The sequence below is a fragment of the Poeciliopsis prolifica genome, unplaced genomic scaffold (genome assembly GCF_027474105.1).
Source record: "Poeciliopsis prolifica strain line A6 unplaced genomic scaffold, Auburn_PproV2 SCAFFOLD037, whole genome shotgun sequence".
Taxonomy (NCBI): Eukaryota; Metazoa; Chordata; class Actinopteri; order Cyprinodontiformes; family Poeciliidae; genus Poeciliopsis; species Poeciliopsis prolifica.
Window position 1 is genome coordinate 725,195 of NW_026562412.1, and position 21,457 is coordinate 746,651.

At 49.8% G+C, this 21,457-nt stretch overlaps 1 protein-coding gene across 14 annotated transcripts in view; it reads right to left on the reverse strand.

Moving 5' to 3' along the window:
• The window catches only part of kiaa1109 (KIAA1109 ortholog), a 68,194-nt gene that overhangs the window by 32,059 nt on the left and 14,678 nt on the right, over positions 1 to 21,457 (reverse strand). For 13 of the 14 annotated variants that reach the window (XM_055053382.1, XM_055053390.1, XM_055053389.1 and 10 more), the window contains exons 18-49: positions 21,025 to 21,131; positions 20,733 to 20,944; positions 20,451 to 20,657; positions 19,883 to 20,020; positions 19,324 to 19,500; positions 19,079 to 19,207; positions 18,090 to 18,209; positions 17,743 to 18,017; positions 16,541 to 16,791; positions 14,770 to 15,010; positions 13,521 to 14,021; positions 12,392 to 12,650; positions 12,189 to 12,326; positions 11,816 to 11,886; positions 11,553 to 11,726; positions 11,353 to 11,473; positions 11,132 to 11,281; positions 10,938 to 11,059; positions 9,843 to 10,045; positions 9,573 to 9,773; positions 9,300 to 9,505; positions 8,237 to 8,388; positions 7,572 to 7,722; positions 7,325 to 7,477; positions 7,008 to 7,248; positions 6,393 to 6,541; positions 5,768 to 5,993; positions 5,042 to 5,176; positions 2,595 to 2,770; positions 1,818 to 1,993; positions 816 to 1,359; positions 57 to 255 (exon numbers count right to left, since the gene is read on the reverse strand). In XM_055053382.1, coding sequence (XP_054909357.1) covers positions 57 to 255; positions 816 to 1,359; positions 1,818 to 1,993; positions 2,595 to 2,770; positions 5,042 to 5,176; positions 5,768 to 5,993; positions 6,393 to 6,541; positions 7,008 to 7,248; positions 7,325 to 7,477; positions 7,572 to 7,722; positions 8,237 to 8,388; positions 9,300 to 9,505; positions 9,573 to 9,773; positions 9,843 to 10,045; positions 10,938 to 11,059; positions 11,132 to 11,281; positions 11,353 to 11,473; positions 11,553 to 11,726; positions 11,816 to 11,886; positions 12,189 to 12,326; positions 12,392 to 12,650; positions 13,521 to 14,021; positions 14,770 to 15,010; positions 16,541 to 16,791; positions 17,743 to 18,017; positions 18,090 to 18,209; positions 19,079 to 19,207; positions 19,324 to 19,500; positions 19,883 to 20,020; positions 20,451 to 20,657; positions 20,733 to 20,944; positions 21,025 to 21,131 — 6,305 coding nt within the window. The remainder of the gene's footprint in view (positions 1 to 56; positions 256 to 815; positions 1,360 to 1,817; positions 1,994 to 2,594; positions 2,771 to 5,041; positions 5,177 to 5,767; positions 5,994 to 6,392; positions 6,542 to 7,007; positions 7,249 to 7,324; positions 7,478 to 7,571; positions 7,723 to 8,236; positions 8,389 to 9,299; positions 9,506 to 9,572; positions 9,774 to 9,842; positions 10,046 to 10,937; positions 11,060 to 11,131; positions 11,282 to 11,352; positions 11,474 to 11,552; positions 11,727 to 11,815; positions 11,887 to 12,188; positions 12,327 to 12,391; positions 12,651 to 13,520; positions 14,022 to 14,769; positions 15,011 to 16,540; positions 16,792 to 17,742; positions 18,018 to 18,089; positions 18,210 to 19,078; positions 19,208 to 19,323; positions 19,501 to 19,882; positions 20,021 to 20,450; positions 20,658 to 20,732; positions 20,945 to 21,024; positions 21,132 to 21,457) is intronic. The other variant, XM_055053380.1, reaches the window with a different exon arrangement.

The following is a 21,457-nucleotide window of genomic DNA, read 5'->3' on the forward strand; positions in this document are numbered from 1 at the left end:
CAGGAAGTGGCTGGTTTTGGTCAGACACGTGACCGGAAGTAGTGATGCGCGCTGACCTGAGATGCAGTTCTCCGGCGAACTCTTCTCCAGGATGCCGGTCGGGTCGGAGATCAGGGAGTAGAAGTTGAGCAGCTTGTACATGTTCTGCCAGCACTCGGCCGACGGCTCGCTCTGCTCCGACACCGTGATGGAGTCCGAGTCGTCCATCTGGATCGGCATGTGGTCCGCCACGTCCCGGGAGCCCTTTCTGGACACCTGGGGGGCAGAACCAGAACCCGCCGTTACCCGGTACCAGAAGTTCCATCACAATGTTTCTGCTAAAACTGGGAGTCTGGAGTGGGCTGGTGGCGCCCTCTACAGGTTCAGGACAGACAATATTTCCAAAAGTGGCTTTTATTTCAGATTTCTGAGTTGGGGCCAGGTTAACGAAAACATAATGATCCATTTATAATGATGATCTGAGGCTGATCAGATTAAATATTTCCAATGTGCAAAACAGACACAGACAAGATGCTCAACATTCCTCACATATTCACTATTTCATTCTGCTCATAAAAACACTTTAATCTGCATATATAAGACATTTTAATGATTTTTATTGCTTTTCATTTACCTTAAAAGTAAAATTTATATATTTTTTGTACATTTTTGGCTTCATTATCACAAATGGCCTTTTTAGAGTTAGTTCTCTAGTTAATAATTAATCAATTATTTCAATAATAAATCAGAATTATGATTAATACACTTGAAGAATCAATTAATCATTCCAGCCCGTTTCCTGAATCTTAGCGCTCCCCTCCCCCGCCTGTTGCTACCTTGGAGGTGCGGCGCTCCGAGCGCCCCAGCGAGCTGCGTCCTCGGGGTTCCCGCCGCCCCAGCGTGTCGATGCTGGACGGCGGCCCGTTGGAGGGAAGCCCCGCCCCTCCTCTCTTGCTCTTCAGCGTCTGCGTGGCGCCGCGGCCCGCGCCGTTCAGGCTGCCGCGGGAGCTGCGGCTGAAGTCGGAGGACAGGATGTGGCGGTAGGGGCGGGCCCTGAAGGTGGGGGTGGGGGAGGTGGAGCCGGCGGTGTAGCGGCTCAGCTTGATGTCGGTCTGGGTGGCCTTGATGTCGTCGATCATGGTGCTGAACTGGTGGATGAGGCGAACCAGCGCCATGTCGACGCGCTGGCTGATGGCCTGGCAGGCCGTGGTGAAGTCGCAGTGGAAGGTGTTGTAGTGGCGGCGGTTCAGGTCGTGGAAGGAGAGCGGCACCCCCTGGGGGGCGCTGGCGGACTTCTCCATCACCACGGCGTTGACGCTGAAGGTCTCGATCAGCAGGGCGGGCTTGAACTCCAGCGGGGGAAGGTTGACGGTGCCCTGCCTGCAAACACAGAGGTCCAGAATCACCTGCCGGTTCTGATCCAATGACCGGACTTCCTACAGCAACTCGGATCACAGAGCAGCTCAGGAACCGCAGAAATGTTACAGGAAATGATCAAAGTAAGAAAATTTGTCTGCTTAAAGGGGGAGTACCATGAGTTTCATAGTTTAGGGCATGTTTTAATAACTGCGATGCCTTCAGTTATGAAAATGATGTAAATATCAAGTATGACAAAGTTTAAGTCATGAAATTGGGCCTCTGTCTCTTTAAGAACTGCAGCTGTTTCTGAAGCTCCTAGAGAAGTCATTCCAAAATGGCTTCTCTGTTAAGGAGTTGAGCAGATGTTTGCTAGTTGCTGCTGGCTAGTCTGAAGGAGCCATAATCATCACCATGAACAACCTAAACGTCTCAGAGTTAAATAAATCCAGATAAGCGATGGATGAGGGCCAGGTTTCTACCTCCTAGACTTTTTGTTTTTCCGCTCCTTGGTCGTATCAGAGTCCACGATGTCGGCTCGCAGACATTCCAGGTTGCCCGAAAACGACAAATGTTCTCCAAAGTACATCTTGTAGCTGAGAGGAGTGGCGTCTTGCGCCTGGATGCCAATGTAGCTCAGCAAGGGCTTGAAGACAACCTGAAGCAGGAGAAAACCAGGAGGATTTATTAGGCCAGTCTGCTCGTGTTTCAATGTAGCACTAGCTGGTGCATAGCCTGCTAGCCGCTGCAGATAGCGACGCGGACCTGCAGCCTTTAATCCGAGTTGATTCAGGTCGACATGACCAACCTGTTCCAATGCAGGATGAACAGGAATCTGTCACAAAAATGTGGTTAAAAATAACACTGAGGACATTTCCAATGTTTTGATCCATAAAATCTGTATCATATCTGGATAAAACGAATAAAAACTTTCTGTCAGGTTGATCCGTCACTGTTGGTGTATGCACCTACCCTTATTTTAGTGCAAACAGAACACGTTGAGCTGAGCTGCATCTACATGTTAAGGTTGTCATAGTCAAGTTAGCAGAGCTGACCTACTTTGTTTGTAATTAAAACATTTTCCTGACCCGCAAAATGTGAACATTTTCTCAAGATGTTGTAGTGTTAGTTATTAATAGTAAAACGTTGCGACAGTTTCCTGATTCTTTGCCTGATTGTATCGTCTTCCGAAAGCGATGCGTAGCTAAGACGCTAACGCCCACAATGCTAATGTCAAACCATGAATCCAGTCGGCTCACCTGAGCGTCGGCCAGCTGCACGGCGGCAGGACACTGGTTCCCTTCCTCCACGTCCACCAGGTCGTCCTGACTGGTGCTGTGCTGGGAGTGCGACCCATCCAGTGAGTTCTGGTCGCTGGACAGAACCGTGTTGAAGTCCGACGACGAGGGGATGGTGGGTAGGGTGCAGGTTCTGCCTGGCAGGACAATAAGAACCGGGTCAAAGGGAAGACTCGAGTCAGAACTGGACCCAGCCTCTATGCTAACAAACACCAAACTGAGCTTGTGGGCTGCTAGCCTCTATGCTAACAAACACCAAACTGAGCTTGTGGGCTGCTAGCCTCTATGCTAACAAACACCAAACTGAGCTTGTGGGCTGCTAGCCGCTATGCTAACAAACACCAAACTGAGCTTGTGGGCTGCTAGCCTCTATGCTAACAAACACCAAACTGAGCTTGTGGGCTGCTAGCCTCTATGCTAACAAACACCAAACTGAGCTTGTGGGCTGCTAGCCTCTATGCTAACAAACACCAAACTGAGCTTGTGGGCTGCTAGCCTCTATGCTAACAAACACCAAACTAAGCTTGTGGTATGCTAGCCTCTATGCTAACAAACAACAAACTGAGCTTGTGGGCTACTAGCCTCTATGCTAATAAAGACCAAACTGAGCTTGTGGGCTGCTAGCCTCTATGCCAATAAAGACCAAACTGAGCTTGTGGGCTGCTAGCCTCTATGCAAACAAACACCAAACTAAGCTTGTGGGCTGCTAGCCTCTATGCTAACAAACACCAAACTGAGCTTGTGGGCTGCTAGCCGCTATGCTAACAAACACCAAACTAAGCTTGTGGGCTGCTAGCCTCTATGCTAACAAACACCAAACTGAGCTTGTGGGCTGCTAGCCTAAATGCTAACAAACACCAAACTGAGCTTGTGGACTGCTAGCCTATATGCTAATAAAGACCAAACTGAGCTTGTGGGCTGCTAGCCTCTATGCTAACAAACACCAAACTGAGCTTGTGGGCTGCTAGCCGCTATGCTAACAAACACCAAACTAAGCCTGTGGGCTGCTAGCCTCTATGCTAACAAACACCAAACTGAGCTTGTGGGCTGCTAGCCTCTATGCTAACAAACACCAAACTGAGCTTGTGGGCTGCTAGCCTCTATGCTAATAAAGACCAAACTGAGCTTGTGGGCTGCTAGCCTCTATGCTAACAAACACCAAACTGAGCTTGTGGGCTGCTAGCCTCTATGCTAATAAAGACCAAACTGAGCTTGTGGGCTGCTAGCCTCTATGCTAACAAACACCAAACTGAGCTTGTGGGCTGCTAGCCTCTATGCTAACAAACACCAAACTGAGCTTGTGGGCTGCTAGCCTCTATGCTAACAAACACCAAACTGAGCTTGTGGGCTGCTAGCCTCTATGCTAATAAAGACCAAACTGAGCTTGTGGGCTGCTAGCCTCTATGCTAACAAACACCAAACTGAGCTTGTGGGCTGCTAGCCTCTATGCTAACAAACACCAAACTGAGCTTGTGGACTGCTAGCCTCTATGCTAATAAAGACCAAACTGAGCTTGTGGGCTGCTAGCCTCTATGCTAACAAACACCAAACTGAGCTTGTGGGCTGCTAGCCTCTATGCTAACAAACACCAAACTGAGCTTGTGGGCTGCTAGCCTCTATGCTAATAAAGACCAAACTGAGCTTGTGGGCTGCTAGCCTCTATGCTAACAAACACCAAACTGAGCTTGTGGGCTGCTAGCCTCTATGCTAACAAACACCAAACTGAGCTTGTGGGCTGCTAGCCTCTATGCTAACAAACACCAAACTGAGCTTGTGGGCTGCTAGCCTCTATGCTAATAAAGACCAAACTGAGCTTGTGGGCTGCTAGCCTCTATGCTAACAAACACCAAACTGAGCTTGTGGGCTGCTAGCCTCTATGCTAACAAACACCAAACTGAGCTTGTGGACTGCTAGCCTCTATGCTAATAAAGACCAAACTGAGCTTGTGGGCTGCTAGCCTCTATGCTAACAAACACCAAACTGAGCTTGTGGGCTGCTAGCCTCTATGCTAACAAACACCAAACTGAGCTTGTGGGCTGCTAGCCTCTATGCTAACAAACACCAAACTGAGCTTGTGGGCTGCTAGCCTCTATGCTAACAAACACCAAACTGAGCTTGTGGGCTGCTAGCCTCTATGCTAACAAACACCAAACTAAGCTTGTGGGCTGCTAGCCTCTATGCTAACAAACACCAAACTGAGCTTGTGGGCTGCTAGCCTCTATGCTAACAAACACCAAACTGAGCTTGCGGGCTGCTAGCCGCTATGCTGGAAGCAACAGGACGGTAGCTGAAGTCCAGAGAGTCTAGAGGCAGACATGGAGAGCCGAGAGCAGGTTCCGGAGTCCGGCCGGGTCCGGGCTGCCAGCAGTATCATAAGGTTCATGCAGCTGGAGCCCAGCGGGCCTCACCTGGCTGGGAGCGGCCGAGCGGCGAGTCCTGGGACGCGGCGCCTGCCCGGTTCCCCACGGCGTTGGACATCCAGTTGTAGAAGCTGACGGGAGACGGCTCGGACAGCAGCGGATGTTCGGTCAGCATCTCCGTCCCTGCAGGGCGGGCCGGGTCGGAACCAGGAGAACACAGAACACAGATTATGTTCTGGCTCATTAAAACCCATCTGCTCTGAACATCATGAACTCACATGTCTCTACGCCTTTTTTTATACAATGTTAGAAATATATTAAAGATGCAAACAAATGATTCAGTTCTTTCAAATGAGAAAATATACATTTGTGTCCTGAAATGCAGTAACAGAATTATTTTAATGAACTTTTGATCATTTGAAGCAGAGCTAAAAATAGAGTGAAGGTTCAGAGCTTTCTGCTGGTGGGAACACGGCTGACCTGGACATCAGTTATTGATTCATGATTAACTACAGGAGTTTGTCTTAACTCATCGAAACCAGGTGAATTAAAACTGTTTTCCGGTGAAACAGATTCAGAATGATTTTCTGTTTGAAAGTTTTTATTTCTTGTCCAGTTCGGCTTCGTTTCTGCTCTGCACTAACTGATTGAATGACTGATTAATTAGCGAGTCATCCCTAATTTCACCAAATTAAACCTGGAGTTTGCTTCTTCCCAAGGAGTGTTTATTGGTTTTACTGGTGAACTGGTTTTGGTGGGATTCCTTCGGCTCACCTGTGCGTGTGAGGGAGCTGCTCTTGGCGGCGGCCACGTCGCTCCGCTGCGGCGTTCCCTCCAGCAGGTTGTGCAGGCTGCGGAAGCTGCCGGTCAGGTTGCTCAGCAGGCTCTCCTTGCGCGGGCTGTCCCTGGCCGGCGGCCCGCCGCCGCGGCCCACGTGGGCCGGCGAGTCGGCCGCCGTGTCGCCGCTGGTGTAGCTCAGCGACTGGTAGGGATGCGAACCCTGGGTGTGACAAACGAGCAGAGCGCCGGGCGAGGTTACGACGGCCGGCGGGGCGTTTCATCACCATGACAACCAGAACCAGGACCGGAACCAGGACCGGAACCAGGACCGGAACCAGGACCGGCCTTAGAGGTAAACCTTGATGAGCCTCTCATTAAATCTGAGTCAGAGCTGGAAGCTGGAGCTAATATTTAGCTTCAGAATATTTAGCACTCAGCTTCACATAAATTAATCCTCCCTGAAGCTGGAGTGAAAGCCAGATGTGCAATAACAATACGATCCTATTGGTGGCGACAAATTGTGCTGCAATAATGGTCACATTTTAGCATTAGCTGGTATGGCGGTTTAGCAGAGCTAAAGATAGTGCAGCCAGCTAGCTCTGGGTTAGCACTGGCTTACCTTTATCCTGTGGGCAGACTCGTTGTGCGTGTGGGACTTGGACAGCTTTCTCATGATCTCGACGCCGCTGACCGGGCCGGTGCTGGCCTCCTTGGGCGGGGGGCGACTGCAGGCTCCTTCCAGCAGCATGGTGTGTTCACTCACTGTGGCTTCAACAGAGGGAGATCCGATCAAAGTCCCAGAAAGAAGCGATTCCTCTCCACACATCATCATCAACAAAGCAGCTTCACATGATCAGAACCAGCAGACCCTGGATTTGTACCTGCATTTATTCCTTTAGTTCTGGAAACAGAAACTAAACATTTCCAGACTGACAAGATGCTAAAATAGCAACCTTTTTCTGAACAGAGTCGTTTAAAGGGGCAGTGTCATGTTTTCCAGGCTCATGGAGCCATTTTAGAGAACAAAATGTTCTACAACGACCTTCTACTAACTACGCCCACCCAGGTGTTTAGCCCAGGTGACTGGCTGCCATGGAGACTAAAGGATTTCTCAAACATGAGAGAATCAAAGAAACACAGCAGGAAAAAACATGAAAAGGTCTGAATCTGGTGTGGATCGGACCGGATCCCCCGGCGGTCCTGGATCGGACCCGGTGCTTCCAAGTGGTCCCACCTGCGTCAAACTCGAACTCCGCTCCGTCGGCGCTGGTGTCGCTGTGCAGTGCGGCGCCGTTATCCAGCCCCAGGACCGGGTCGGGCTGGTTCTGCTGGGCCTCTCTGGGCTTGGCGATCTGGCTGGGACCCATCAGGCCGATGGCCTTAAAGCCCTGAGTCACAACGATGAACTTCATCCACTGCCGGGCCAGCGCCACCAGACCCTTCTTCAGCGTCACCAGGGCCGGAACACCGTCGTTCTGGAGAGAGACCAGTAAGACCAGTAAGACCAGCTGGCTCCCGGTCTGCTCCCGGTGGAACCAGTCTGCCCCTCACCATGGTGGCCTCTTCGATGACGGCGTAGTCGGCCTGCTGCAGGTAGCGGTGCAGGATGTTGCACAGCATGCAGGACGGGTTCTCGTGCAGGTAGCGGGCGCGCTTCGTCACCCGGTTGTACTTGCTGCGGATCGGGATGTGGATGCTCTTCTTCTGTTGCACCAACACAAAACACAAAAACACGGTAAATAAAACCGATTCCAACGATGAAACCGGATTCAGTCGTTAAACCGATCCGGCGCGTTACCTCCAGAGCCTCCGTCATGATGCAGCCCATGACGGCGCAGACGCGCAGCATTCCCTCCATGTCCAGCTTCCGTAGCGACGACTTGAGCTGGTCGATGGGGACGAGCCAGGCGCCGATGGCCGGGGTGGCGGTGCTGAGCAGGTTCAGCTGCCTGAACACAAAACGGGCAAAAAACAATCTGAGGAACGCGAGTTCTCTCTTAAGACTGACGACCACCAGGGGGCGCTACAGAGACAAAATATGGCAAGATATTTATGAATCTGACAAATTAATTTTTTCTTACATTATAAAATCTAATTTGTTTCTTACAATGCAATGACATATTAGGGCAAGGCAAAGAAAATAATTACATTACGAGAATATTATGAAAAAAATAATCCCAGTCAAATTAAAAAGCTGTAATTTATAGACCATAAACTCATGATTTTCAGAGAACAAAGTCAAAACCATGTGAGAAAGTTGTTACAATTTTACCAGCATAAAGTCGCAATAAAGCCGCACTAGCCTAGCTTAGCCTAGCAGTTAACCTAGCAGTTAGCCTAGCAGTTAGCCTAGTTATTCTGGATTTCTGAGCTATTATTTTAATGATCCTGCTTTAGCCTAGCCTAGCATCAGCAGTCATTCTGACTGGAGGTTTGAGCTGCACAGCCAGTGGGGCGTCCCACCTGGACATGGTCTGGGACGCTGAGCGGACGTTGGTGGGAGCAGCGAAGCTGAACCAGATCTCCCTGATGGTTAGCTTCATGCTGCTGGAGTCGGGCGGCGGCGGCATCAGGGGCAGATCTTTCTTCAGGTCGTCAGACTCCACGCCTTCATCCTGCATGACGGGAAGCATTCAGGTAAAAATGGATTCCACTCAAACGCTTCCGTTTTAGTTTCATCTCTATGCCATCTGCACCTTTAGATTAATGCTATTATCAGATTAGTATCCAATAATAATAGTATTATTATTAGTTAGAACAAGAAAACTCGGAATGTGTTGGTATTTATAGTTTTTTTTAAACAAAAACCAGACTACCCAACCCCTCACCATGTTACCAGTTCCCCAGTAAACCTGCTCAGCCCGCTTGTCGGGCGCCAAGTTTGTTGTGTTCTAAAAGAGAAAATTCAATAAAATATATTGGAAAAAGAAAAATCTGCTCAGCTGGTGGAAAGAGCAACAGATGTTGCAATCTGGCTTAAAGTAAAGAAAAAAGTATTTAAGCAGTTTTTTATTTTTAATTATTATTGTATTATTTCCTAAAAACATAAACAAGCAACGCTTATCCTGGCGGGGGGCTAGTAAAGCATGGCGGTCTGCCAGGCTTATAAAACACTGGGGGAAACCCTGAGTATCATGTTTGCTCTTCAGTCCATTTTCTGTTTCTCTTTTACATTTTCCTTACGTTTTATGCTCATCTCAGCGCTTCAACGTAAACTTTACAACTACACATGTATAATTTAGGTTTAGCACTAGTGGCCTTTCTTGGAAAGTAGTATGACAGGAAACCGCACATGAGAAGGGAAAAACATGCAGCAAATGTCACCAGGCCGGGAATCGAACCTGCTCGATTCATTTATTCTTTATTTTCAACCAAATTATCCATAATTTTCATGTTTCCGATACAAAAAGAAGCTTGAAATTCTAAATTTTATCATTTCTGCCAGTGACTGAGATTACAAATCAGATCTGAGTTCATCAGAATTAAATTATTCTGCACCAGGTGAGCAGGAACGAGTCGTCCTGACCTGCTCGTCCGAGTCAGAGTTGTCGTTGGCGTCGGAGTTGGGGCTGATGACGTCGTTGGGCAGGTTGTCGTCGGAAACATCCGTGCTGTAGCCGCTTCCGGTCTGGGATCCTGTGGAGCCGTTGGACTTGCCGGTCCCGGTCTTCCCGTCCGAGTGACCCATGACGCCAAAGGCGTTGTAGAGGACGGCACCGGACTGACGGCCGCCTGGAAGCAGACCGGAGACATGAGCCTCCCGTCCTCCGGGGGGTGCTGTGGGGAGCGGCGGCGTTACCTTTGACAGTGAGGTTCTCGATGCCGCATTCGAACATGATCCAGCCCCATTTCTCCAGCGAGGCGGCGGTGCGAGTCGGGTCGCTCGCTGTCGTCTGGCCGTCCGTCTCGTCCACCAGGGAGAACTCGTCCAGGTCCTCCAGGCCGAACAGAACCTTGGACTTCTCGAACGGGATGGCGGTGATGGCGAACGTCCCCACGTCTGAAGAGGACACGGCAGGGTCAGAGGGCGCGGTTACAGTGGGGGGCCGGGCCGGACCGTGGAACCGACCTGTGGAGTCCAGTCCGCGCAGCTGGCTGTGGATCCGGTGGACGTTCAGCCTGGCGGCGATCTCTTTGCCCTTCTCGATGCCGGCGTTGGAGCGCAGCGACCCGGACGACTGCGGCTGCATCTTGGTGGCCGACGCGTACTTCTCCAACATGACGGATGGTCGGCCATGTTCGGTGGCATTCGGCGTCTCCTCAACGATCCCCCTGACGGAACAGAGGCAACCGGTTCCACTGGGAGGCTAGCTTAGCAGCTGACAAGGTCAAGATGGCCACCAGCTTGAAAAATCTATTTTTGAATCAAATTTATCACAGATGAATGTTGTTGGTGTCAAGTCAGAAATAACTGGTGCCATAGAAATCCTATTTAATGATAATTCTTAGATTTTTTAAGATGGCCACCACAGTAGCTTCACCATCCAGTCATTCACTGAACAAATTCTTAGCTCTGCTAACGCTAACCCACCAACCACTAAACCACCCGTTAACCTTAATGTTAACACATTAATTAATGCATTAAGGTCAACAGAAGCTAACATTAAACTTCTTGGCACATAAAACAAATTAGCAGATGCTAACACTAAAAAGTCAAACAAAAAATTTTGCAGTAGCTGGTGTGAAAATGCAAATTACATTAAAACAATTTTGCAAGTTAACGCAAGATATTCAAATAAAATATTAGCTGAAACTACTGCTGAACTGCTAAATACATTTAAAAATGTTGCTAATGCTAAAAAAAAACTACCTGGAGCTAACATTAAACCCAAAACACAGAGAAAATAATAAGAAGCTAAAGCTAAACCACCAAAGTCAGACTGGTTCCACTGTTAGCATTAACAGAAGCTAATGCTAACAGTTAACTGTTGTATTCTGCTACATTTTATCACTTGAAAGTTGTATAAATTTAACGACCAAACTGAAAAACATTTGATATTTGATGAGAAGGAATATTTCATCACAATAAGAGTAAAACGTGGCAGCCATCTTGAATAACGGCCGTCATTATTTTCAGTGGCTGATCTGAGAGGTTAGCATGTTAATGCTAATGTTGGGTTTTTACAGTGATGAGCGTCGCCGTGGTAACCTGCGGGCGGCTCACCGGTTCATCCTGAACTGGGTGGCGATCCGGTCGAAGCACAGCGCCACCAGAGACACGTGGGGGACGCATTTAGCGGACGGGGAGCCTTCCTCTACGGAGGCCTGCAGGAGGCAAAGGTTCACCTGCACAGACATAGATACACACCATCACCAGACACTTCCTGGGCACGTCACCTTCCGGGTCAAAGGTCAGACCTTTGGGATGGAGACGTTGGCCTGGAGCCCCTTTATCTTGACGTTGTCGGGTTTGACGGACAGCTCTGTCTGTCCGCTGGAGGTCAGGGTGGCGGCGTCCGGCTTGGACGGCTTCTGCTCCGGCTTCTGCTCCGGCTTGGTCGTCTGACTCTGTGGACGCACAGCGTCAGTCGCCGACAGGTAACCGGCTCACCTGTAGAACCGGGCGGATGGATACGCACCGACTCGGCCACCGTCGACTTGCTGATCTGATACGCCTCGCTCAGCACTTTACCGTGCAAGTCGTCCAAGATGGCCGCCGGGTGCCGGATGCTGGCGAAGTGGACCATGGACTCTATGTATCTGAGACAGACGCAGCAGAAAACCATGTGATCGGGCCGGTCCCGGTCCAAACGGAACCGAACCGTCAGCCGGTCGCTACCTGTCCAGGGACTCGGCCACCAGCGGCGTCAGAACCACGTTGACGGCGCCTTTCACCTCCACGATGGCCGTGGTTCTGGTCTGAGCCAGCGGCTGCTCCAGCGACCAGTCGTCCGTCGTCGTGTCCTCGTCCGTGTTCTCCATGGCTCGTTTATCCAGCGGCGTGTACGGCGTGCTGCGGGGCAACAAGCGCACCAGGGGTCAGAGGTCAGGGTCGGCATCTGGAGGGTTGATCAGCAGATCATCCTGCTCCATTTCCTGTACCTGGTGTTGTCGCCCATCAGCTGGAGCCCGCGGTCCAGCAGGGAGGTGGCCGACAGGCCCGGTTTGATCACCTGGAGAACAGAATCTCGTCTTAGTCCAGAACCAGATCAGGAAGGTTCTACAGAGCGCCACAAGCTCCAGAGTGTCCCTGCTGTGTTTGCTGCATTCCCAGCCTAAACGGGTCTGCAGAACCAACCGAACCAGACTGGACTTAAATGGGTCTCTAGCAAGGTTCTGAAACCATGAGAACCAGGCATCCTGGAGCAGAACTTTTTTAAAAGCATCTGGAGTCGGAGCAACAGAACCAGAGCAGACCAGGCAGGTTCCGACCCAGTGAACAGCAGGAACCCGTCCAGAACAGAGGAAGTCGGACCTTGAAGCCAGGCACGGCCAGCTGGTCAAAGGAGGCGGAGCTTTCCTCGCTGGTGGGCGTGTCCAGGTCCAGCGGCCGATGCAGAGACGACTTGGAGGTTCTCTTGTTGGTCGGCTGCTTGACGGACCAGTTGGACACCTGCAGAGAGAGCCGCGTCATTCAGAGCCCAGAGGAAGAGCGGGGCGGGTCGGGCCGGGCGGTACCTGGTAGTGGGCCAGGTAGTTCTGGTAGCAGGCCATGACGTGAGGCTGCCGGGTCACCGGGCCGGGCTCGGCCGTCTTCTCCGCCTCCACAGAACTCTCCTCCTCCATGGCCAGCGCCGACACAAAGGAGGCCTGGGACGGGTGGGCGGCCAGCGGCTGGGCCGGCGGCTGGGCCGGCGGCGGGCGGGGCTCCGTGATCAGCTCCCCGTTCAGGACGTAGGTCAGAGGCCCCTCCACACTGTGGTAGATGGAGCTGCGACTGGGGGTCAGAGGTCAACACATCGTGACCTCCGGTGCAAACAGACTGGAGCAAACACGTGAAAGAACGGCAAAAGATGCTGCAGCCATGTTTTGCTGCTGGTTTGTGTTTTTGAACTTTTGTTTATTTCTCCCTTTGCAGCCAGACAGCAAAATCAGTCTATGTGGCAATAATAATATTTCTTTCACTGTTAGCTTGTTATCTTTTAGCAAACATTACAGAGCTTTACTCAACTCAGTCGCTTAGTTTGGGAAAAACTGCAAAGTTCTTTGCATTTTGCTGACTTGATTCTAACACACCTGAGGAGCAGCAGGTCTCCTTCGATGCTGCTCAGGTGTAAACACAGCTAGCGTCTTAGCGCTCATGGTGCGTTTAAAGGTGGTCGGAAACAACGGATTAAATCATTTTAATCCGTTGCTGAGAGTGACAGAAGGCACCAATATGGGAAGTGCGGAAGCTGCTACTGAAACAAACTGAGAGAGGAATAACGGAGCGTCGGCCTCTTTACAGTCCAGGGGAACAGCTGACTCTGTGGGGGGGAACGCCCCCCAGAACCCCCAGCGCTGCCAGGCCGGGGGAACAGCTGACCTTCAGCCATTAATCTATACTGTGTGGTGCGGAGATGCTGATTGACTTCATTCTGTCTGTCCTGAAAGCGTCTGGCTGAGGCGGCTGGAAGAGGCAGAGCGTCTGATTGGCTGATGGAGTGAGACAGGAAGCATGAGATTAAAGATGGCGGTGCTGGCCGCCCGTGTTCCGTCAGAAGCTGCTCAGCTTTAACATTAAATCAGAGTTAAATGATTCATTCGTCCGTCCTTACAGGAGCAGAGCCGCTCAATCTATCTGATCTACTGCGACCTCTGACCTCACCTGTAGCTCTCCATGTGGTACGGCGGCTGCTGCGGCTGCTGCATCTGCTGCCGTCTCTTCTTCTTGCGGCCCGGGTACGTGCCGGGTCCCTCGTCGGCGCTGCTGATGGGCTCAAAGTCCTCGGTGGCGGAGAAATAGGCCTCGCTCTCGGCCACCGACATGCTGGAGTCGGCCGAGCGGTACTGGTGGAAGGTGCTGGAGTCGGCCGACGGCGTGAAGGGGAAGGAGCCGTAGCTGCGCCGCTGTCGGGGCGAGTCCAGGACGTTCTCGTCGCTACGCGAGACCTCGCTGCTGAATTGGACGCCTCCGGCGCCGACAGAGGCCGCCACGGCCGGCGGCTTGTCGGCGAACACGGCGGCCGACAGGCTCTTGGTGCTGCCCAGCCGACCCGAATGGACAGAAGACTGGCGGCGCAGCGGCGAGCAGAGCGGCGAGCGCACTGCGACGCGGTCCTGGGAACCGGGGGACAGAGGAGACGCCTCGGGGACGTCGCCCAGCGCGCTGCGGAGACACAGGACAACAGAGAGATTACACCGGATTATAATCTGATACAACCAGAGTAAACCAGGACAAACTGGAAACGGCAGTATTATCACACATCACTTCTGGGAGGACTCATCCTCCAGAAAACACGTTACCAGGACCACCGCAGGGACAAATGATGAACGAGATGGGAAATGTTAGTTTGCTCTCTAAGTTAGGAACTGTATGTAAAAATTATGGAGATAAATGATAATATTGAGGTTTTGAGAGTTTGATGTCATCTGAACTCGCGACACTGAAACCAGCAGATATTTTAAACATCCAGAATAACAACTGGAAGCAATAAGAAGGAAATATAAAACCATAACAAAATTATAATGTGTCTGCAAACAAAATCTTAATCATCATTAATTAGTTAATTACTTGTTGACACAGGTTTATGTAGGGCAGCTAATTTGGGATTAGAAGACTGGGATTTTCTTTAATATTCCCACATGTTCCAGTCTGATGAAGATGAATCTCAAATGTTTCTGGAGGACAAAAGAGCACGTCTGACAGCCTGGGAACATGGTATGGTGGTGGCAGCATCATGCTGAGTGAACTGCAGCGAAGCCAAAACATCCGACACAAAACTTCACATTAGAAAATATATTGATGAGACTAAAATCCATAAATGATAATCTGACATTTAGTAAAAAGAAAACTCTGTTAATTAAAGGGTGTGTGTGTCTCTGTCCCCGTGTGTCTCTGTGTGTGTGGAACTCACTCGGTGTGGGTTCTGGCGCTGAGTGGGAAGCGGCGCTCCTCGACACTAGGAGACGGTGAGTCTCTCTCTCCCGCCAGTAGGGGCAGCGCTGCGCTCGAGGAGCTGTTCTCCTCGGATGAGGAGGCGGAGCTATGGGAGCGTTGAGGCACCTGGAGGCTCAGGTGCTGCTGGCCACGTCTCTCTGGCACCTCTGGTGGCAGGCAGGGGGAGTGCGTGTCTCGCTTCAGCCCGACCACTTTACCTGAGGAAACCAGAGAAACTCAGAAACTGAGCCTGAAGCAGAACGAAATGATGCTGCAGCAGCATCACACAGAGACACACAGAGACACACAGAGACACACACAGACACACACAGAGACACACGGAGACACACAGAGACACACAGAGACACACACAGAGACACACACGGAGACACACAGAGACACACAGAGACACACACACACAGAGAGACACACAGACACAGAGACACACACAGAGACACACAGAGACACACACACACAGAGAGACACACAGACACAGACACAGAGACACAGACACAGAGACACAGACACAGAGACACACAGAGACACCATGTTTAGGTTTAATTACATCACATCCACCAATCAGGGAAAAATATGAACTTTTTTCCTGCCTGATGATGAAATGTTCCCAGAATCATTCATAAGCATGAATTAGGATTCAAGACACTTGTGAATGATTAGAACATTTTTTTTGTTCAAAGTAAAAATAAATAAAATATATAATTAAAACTAAAAAAAATATTAAAAGAAATTGAAACATGTACTAAAATAAAACTGCGATATAAACATTAATCAAATAGTTTTAAAACTTCAAAATTTATACAAATAATTCTAACATTTAAAATCTAAAATAAAATAAAATTGTCCAAACTGATAATATTATGACAATTAAAAAACACAGAAGACATTTGAAAAGGGAAGAATAAAAATAAATTCAAAAAGATAAAAAATTAAAAGAAATTTTACAAAAATTCAAAATATAATAATTAAAAGAATAAAAATAAATAAAAAGTAGAAGACACCGATTCGTCGGCGCTGCGTCAAGCCTCAGACCGAACCCCGCGTCGGAGCGCGTTGCTTTCAGGAAGTCACGTGACCGATACAGGAAGTGTTTGGAAATGACACTGAGGCGCCAAACTGTGTTTATAAGGAAGCAAATCTGTAACGGGATGCATTTGCCAAAAGGATTCTTGATCTTTTACAGGGTCGATATGGAGCCTGAAGCCAAACGAAAGGTTTGGTTGTTTGGGGCCATTTTGATCCACATCAGAAAATAAGCTCTTGGTTTTCACTTGGTTGTTGTTTCGTCCGGTCCTTTCCAGTTTCTACTGGATCTATCTGAATCCTAATTCAGCTGAAATTGATTCTTAGTTTATATTCATATCATGTCCTGCAGGTTAAAGAAACGTAATAAATCCACCTGCTCAGTGCTGAGGCATCATAGGGCATCAGGATGAATCCCAGATACACCTGGATAAACTCAGCCATTCTACTAATTACTGTTGCTTTTTAGAAATGATTTCATATAATCATTGACCCGTCACTAATACAAAGCATCAATCAGAAGCTGGAATTAGTTAATATTGGAACCTTTTCTCCACAAAGATCAAGAACTAAAATAAAAATACAAATATTTACCATAATAACAGACAGAGCGGATTCTTACTCACTCTTGGATTATTAAAAAACCTCGCCTTTGTGCACCACGGCTCCCAGTCGATAGCGTAGCATTAGCATGCTCAGCTACTCACCGTCCACTTTGGGCGTCTCCTTGGTGACGATCCACTCGCTGGGCTGCAGCAGCGACTGACCGTAGCTCATGTCGGACTCGGCGCTGGAGGAGGAGAAGGCGGAGGAGGACGACGGCGTCAGCTCCTCCAGCCTGAAGAAGTCCAGACCCATGTTGGTTCCTCCGAAGAACCTGCAGCCGCCAAGGCAGCCGCAGCGGTTCCGGCTGCGCTTACTGCGCAGGCTGGCGTCATCGGGCCACAGAAACCAGAGCCTGGAGGAGATGGAGAGGAGCGGCTCCGTCTAAACACAGAACTGTTCCTACAGCCGACAGGGAGCACTTTCTACTCCCGGGAAGATTCAAACTTTCTATTCCCTTCAGGACAGTTAGCTTAGCATCATGGTTCTAAATTCAACAGGACTGTGTTTGCTAGGCTAGCAGTTAGCTTAGCATAGTGTTTTTATATTCAACAGGACTGTGTTCGCTAGGCTAGCAATTAGCTTAGCATAATGGTTTTATATTCAACAGGACTGTGTTTACCAGGGTAGCAGTTAGCTTAGCATCATAGTTCTAAATTCAACAGGACTGTGTTTGCTAGGCTAGCAATTAGCTTAGCATAATGGTTTTATATTCAACAGGACTGTGTTTGCTAGGCTAGCAATTAGCTTAGCATAATGGTTTTATATTCAACAGGACTGTGTTTACCAGGGTAGCAGTTAGCTTAGCATCATGTTTCTAAATTCAACAGGACTGTGTTTGTTAGGCTAACATTTAGCTTAGCATCATGGTTCTAAATTCAACAGGACTGTGTTTGCTAGGCTAGCAGTTAGCTTAGCATAATGGTTTTATATTCAACAGGACTGTGTTTGCTAGGCTAGCAGTTAGCTTAGCATAATGATTTTATATTCAGCAGGACTTTGTTTGCTAGGCTAGCATTTAGCTTAGTATCATGGTTCTAAATTCAACAGGACTGTGTTTGCTAGGCTAACATTTAGCTTAGCATCATGGTTCTAAATTCAAAAGGACTGTGTTTGTTAGGCTAACATTTAGCTTAGCATCATGGTTCTAAATTCAGCAGGACTGTGTTCGCTAGGCTAGCAATTAGCTTAGCATAGTGTTATTATATTCAACAGGACTGTGTTTGCCAGGCTAGCAGTTAGCCTGGTATATCGGAGGGCAGCAACAGAAGATGGTTCAGTCTGAAACAGGAAGTCGGCTGCTGACCTTCTGGTCTGCGCGTCGTGCAGTTCCAGGAAGTGTCTCTGGACGTCACACTTGGCCGGGTGGTCGGCTGCCAGCGCGATGTCTGCCGTGATGAGGTTGAGGTTGACCGAGCCCGCCTCAAGCCAGACGGAGCGGCGCAGCAGGGGAGGCTGCCCCTGACCCGGCTGCTGTTGCTCGATGTACTGCCGCATGTTGACGTCCTGCACCACGGCGCTGATGCCCTCTCCCACCGCCTGGTTGTGCAAGTTGCAGGTGGCGACCCGGACGGCGGCCGTCTGGAGAAAGGAGAGTTGGAGTGAATTCGGCGGAGGCGAAGCGCCGACCGTGGCGCCCCAGGCGCTCGTTACCTTGACGCTGGCGGCGCAGCCGTGCTCCACGACGAAGAGGTCGACTCCGTCCAGTGCCAGACGTGTCATGGTGTACTTCAGCTCCTCGGAGGTGCGGCAGTGGCCGGGCAGGCGGACCAACTGAAACACCGACAGCTTCGGGTCAGTCATCACACTAACGAGGCGCCCGCTTTTAAAAATATCCCTGTTCTCATCGGCTGTTGGCATGGAAACTCAGAGATATGCTTCTGCCCCAACCATCAGCTAATCACAACAAGAACCGTCAGAGTTGAAGGGAAAGCTTAGCAGAGAGGTGCAGAGCTCTGAAAAGACAGTACACTCTCCTTCAAAGCCAAAAGCCCAGCAGTCTGTGCACTGATTTCATGCTTCATTTAGCAATGTGGATAACTTTGAAAACATTTAGCGCAGTTAGCTTTCCCTAAATTTGTTTTCCCACATAATTTTAATCACTAATTTCTGAACAAAGTTATCAACCATTAATAAGGAGTTTGCCATTTATATTCATGTTCTTATTTTGAAGTGTTTAAAAACTGTCTTCAAAGCCTTTCCTAAAAGTGTTGGAATAGCATCGTAACATTAGCTCCAGCTCGAAACCGCATTGCTATAGTGCTTTAGCTTCCACCAGCTACCATGTTGGTACAGCACACTGCTGTTAGCACTTGCTAATTATAATGGTAATGGCACTTTAGCATTAGCTGCTTAAATATGTTGCATCAGTGTTAGCTTCAGCTAAATACCAAGTTGGTTCCAGTTTAGTTAGCTGTGCCACCACTGCAAACCATCCTTTATTGAACAGATGAAAAACTAAGTACATCCCTGACGTCCGGTCATTTCCATTAGCATGCCATCATATTGTGCAATCACAGAACGCCAACGTATGGCTAGCATGAGTCCATTTGGACGTAGCAGTCCGACAGATTCATTATGTTCCAGAAATATTGTGGACTCTTCAGGCAATCATATTAGAGGGGTGTACTTTCTTTCTGTACCTTGTCAGCACAGATGCGTCGGTCCACGCCGTGCTGGCAGGTGATGGAGGGTTTGGGTTGCTCCAGCTGGAACTCTCTGGAAACCACGTGGAAAACGAACGTCTCTGCCCACTCAACCATGCTAGCCAGCTAACAGGGACAAAGCCAGAGACGTTAGCGCTCACTGCTAACCATTTCACAGAATAATAAAGAAAATCACAAGAAATCCAGTTCTGAATGTGGGAAACTGATTCTTAGCCGCCCACCTGAGGAACCGTGACCCTGCCGGTCAGCGCCCCGGCCTGCATGTCAATGAGCCACGCGTACTCCAGGGTGTCACTGCCCAGAGGGAGGCCCTGAGCCGAAAACATGGCGTGCGCCCTCATCTGCAGCCCGGACAGACTCAGGTGTCCGTCTCTCAGCACGCCGTCCGCCGTGGGACGCTGAGGAGGAACCAGCAGCCAGCCGTCACTTTCAGAGCCCCGAAGGAGAGTCACGTCCTCCTCCACAGACGGTTCTCACATCACACTGATCAAACCTCAGAGGACACGTCTGCAAACGCCAGAACCTCTGGCCCAAATCTGTCTGAAAACTAACGTTTTAATGGCTTCTTCCTCTCTGAGCGGCCTTCCAGCCCAGATTGGCACAGTCAGAATTACACTAGAAAAAAGTTGTAGCATACTAGGATAAAGACAAAGTTACCACAGAATGAGGGTGTAAAGTTACTCAGATAAGCTTGGAATGATTTGAGTATAAAGTTGGAAGTGAAGTTTCAGTTCGTCCGGTTTGTTCTTCCCTCCTGATGCGAAAGCGGCGGACGAGTACCTGGTAGTTGTCGCTGACGAAGATGTGAATGGGCGACAGGATCATCTGCAGCATGGTCTCCTTGTAGCCTTTCTTCATCTCGAAGCAGAGGCGCTCCAGGAAGCCGGACGGGCCTTCTGGACCTTCACTGCTGCAGTGCTGCAGGAGCGAACCGGGTTACTCTCAGAACCGACCACAGCATCAACACAGTCCGATTTGACATGGCTGATAAGCTCATCACAAAACAAGCGAGTCATTTCAGTCGATGGTTGTTGATGGATTGATTTTTAGTTGTATATCCTCATGTCTCTGCTTCGTGTTTTTACTGTTCAGCAGTTATGAGGCAAAGAACTGAAACCCGAAACTGCTGCAAGTTACTCAGCAGGCTGTTGCTAGGCAATCACAGCGTGAGAGTTGATGCTACCCAGCTAGCTTAGCTCACTGTGAGCGACTAAAGCCTTTCCTTTCCCAGAATGCTGTGCAATTCTGGATCCGAGTTCAGTTACATTACTGAATATTTCATCACAAATATACATCCTGCATTTTGATCCCATGTCCCAACCGGACAGAACCATGCGACCCGGCTCACCACTGGCAGCCGGCCGTGGACCTTGTAGAGGTTGATCAGTACGGTGATGTCCCAGGGCCGCAGGTCCAGGGGATGGCCGTGATCGCCTTCCTCCACGCCAGGAGACGAAGAGTAGCCGAGGCCCGACGAGGTGGCCGAGGACGGCACCGGGCTGGACACGGCCTCCTCAAAGTCTGTGTACATGTCGTCCTCCCCGAAGTAGTTCTCCTGGAGGGGGGAGGGAGAGTTCAGAGGTCAGATCTGAGAGGAAGCCGAGGCGTACAGGTGACCCCAGCCACAGACCTTGATGGCGATGAGGGCACGCAGCAAAGGCCCGTACAGGAGGATCTGGGAGTCTGGAAACATTTCCATTTCCACCTGCAGCCGGTCGGGCGGCAGGTCCGACGGGTCGGCGGGGAGCCGCGCGGCCGGGGCGGCGCCACAGGGGAAACGTGGCGCCGCGCCCTGGTCAGGGGGGCGGATTGCCGACAGCATGGACTCTTCTATCTCTGAGACTACGCAGTGAGGAAGAGGAGGAAGGTCAACAGACAGCAGAAGAGCCAGAACCAGAGCCAGAACCAGAGCCAGAACCTACACGACTGCTTGAGCTGCTCGTCCGCCTTCTGGGGGTAGATGGGATGCCAGGTGTAGTCAATGATGAGCAGGAAGTTTGGGACGCTCCAGCAGTCCACCCAGCCGGCCCTGCGCCGTGGCAACAGTTACATTCAGGCTCCACACAACGAGCTATGAGCTAATGCTATGCTAATGCTATGCTAACGTCATGCTAAAGCTATGCTAATCCCGTGGCAACAGAGCGCTGACTCTAAACGCAGGCGCTCCACTAAACTAAAGTCAGAACAAAAAAAATAGGAGACATTTTAATACCTCAGTAAAGTTGAATTAATGAGAATGAAGCTGCAAAATTACAAGAATGAAGTTATAATATTTGAAGAAATGTAAGTTGTTTTTAGAAGTCAAATGTTTTGTGAAGCTGCACTTTGACATTTGCTTTACTAATAGAAAATACT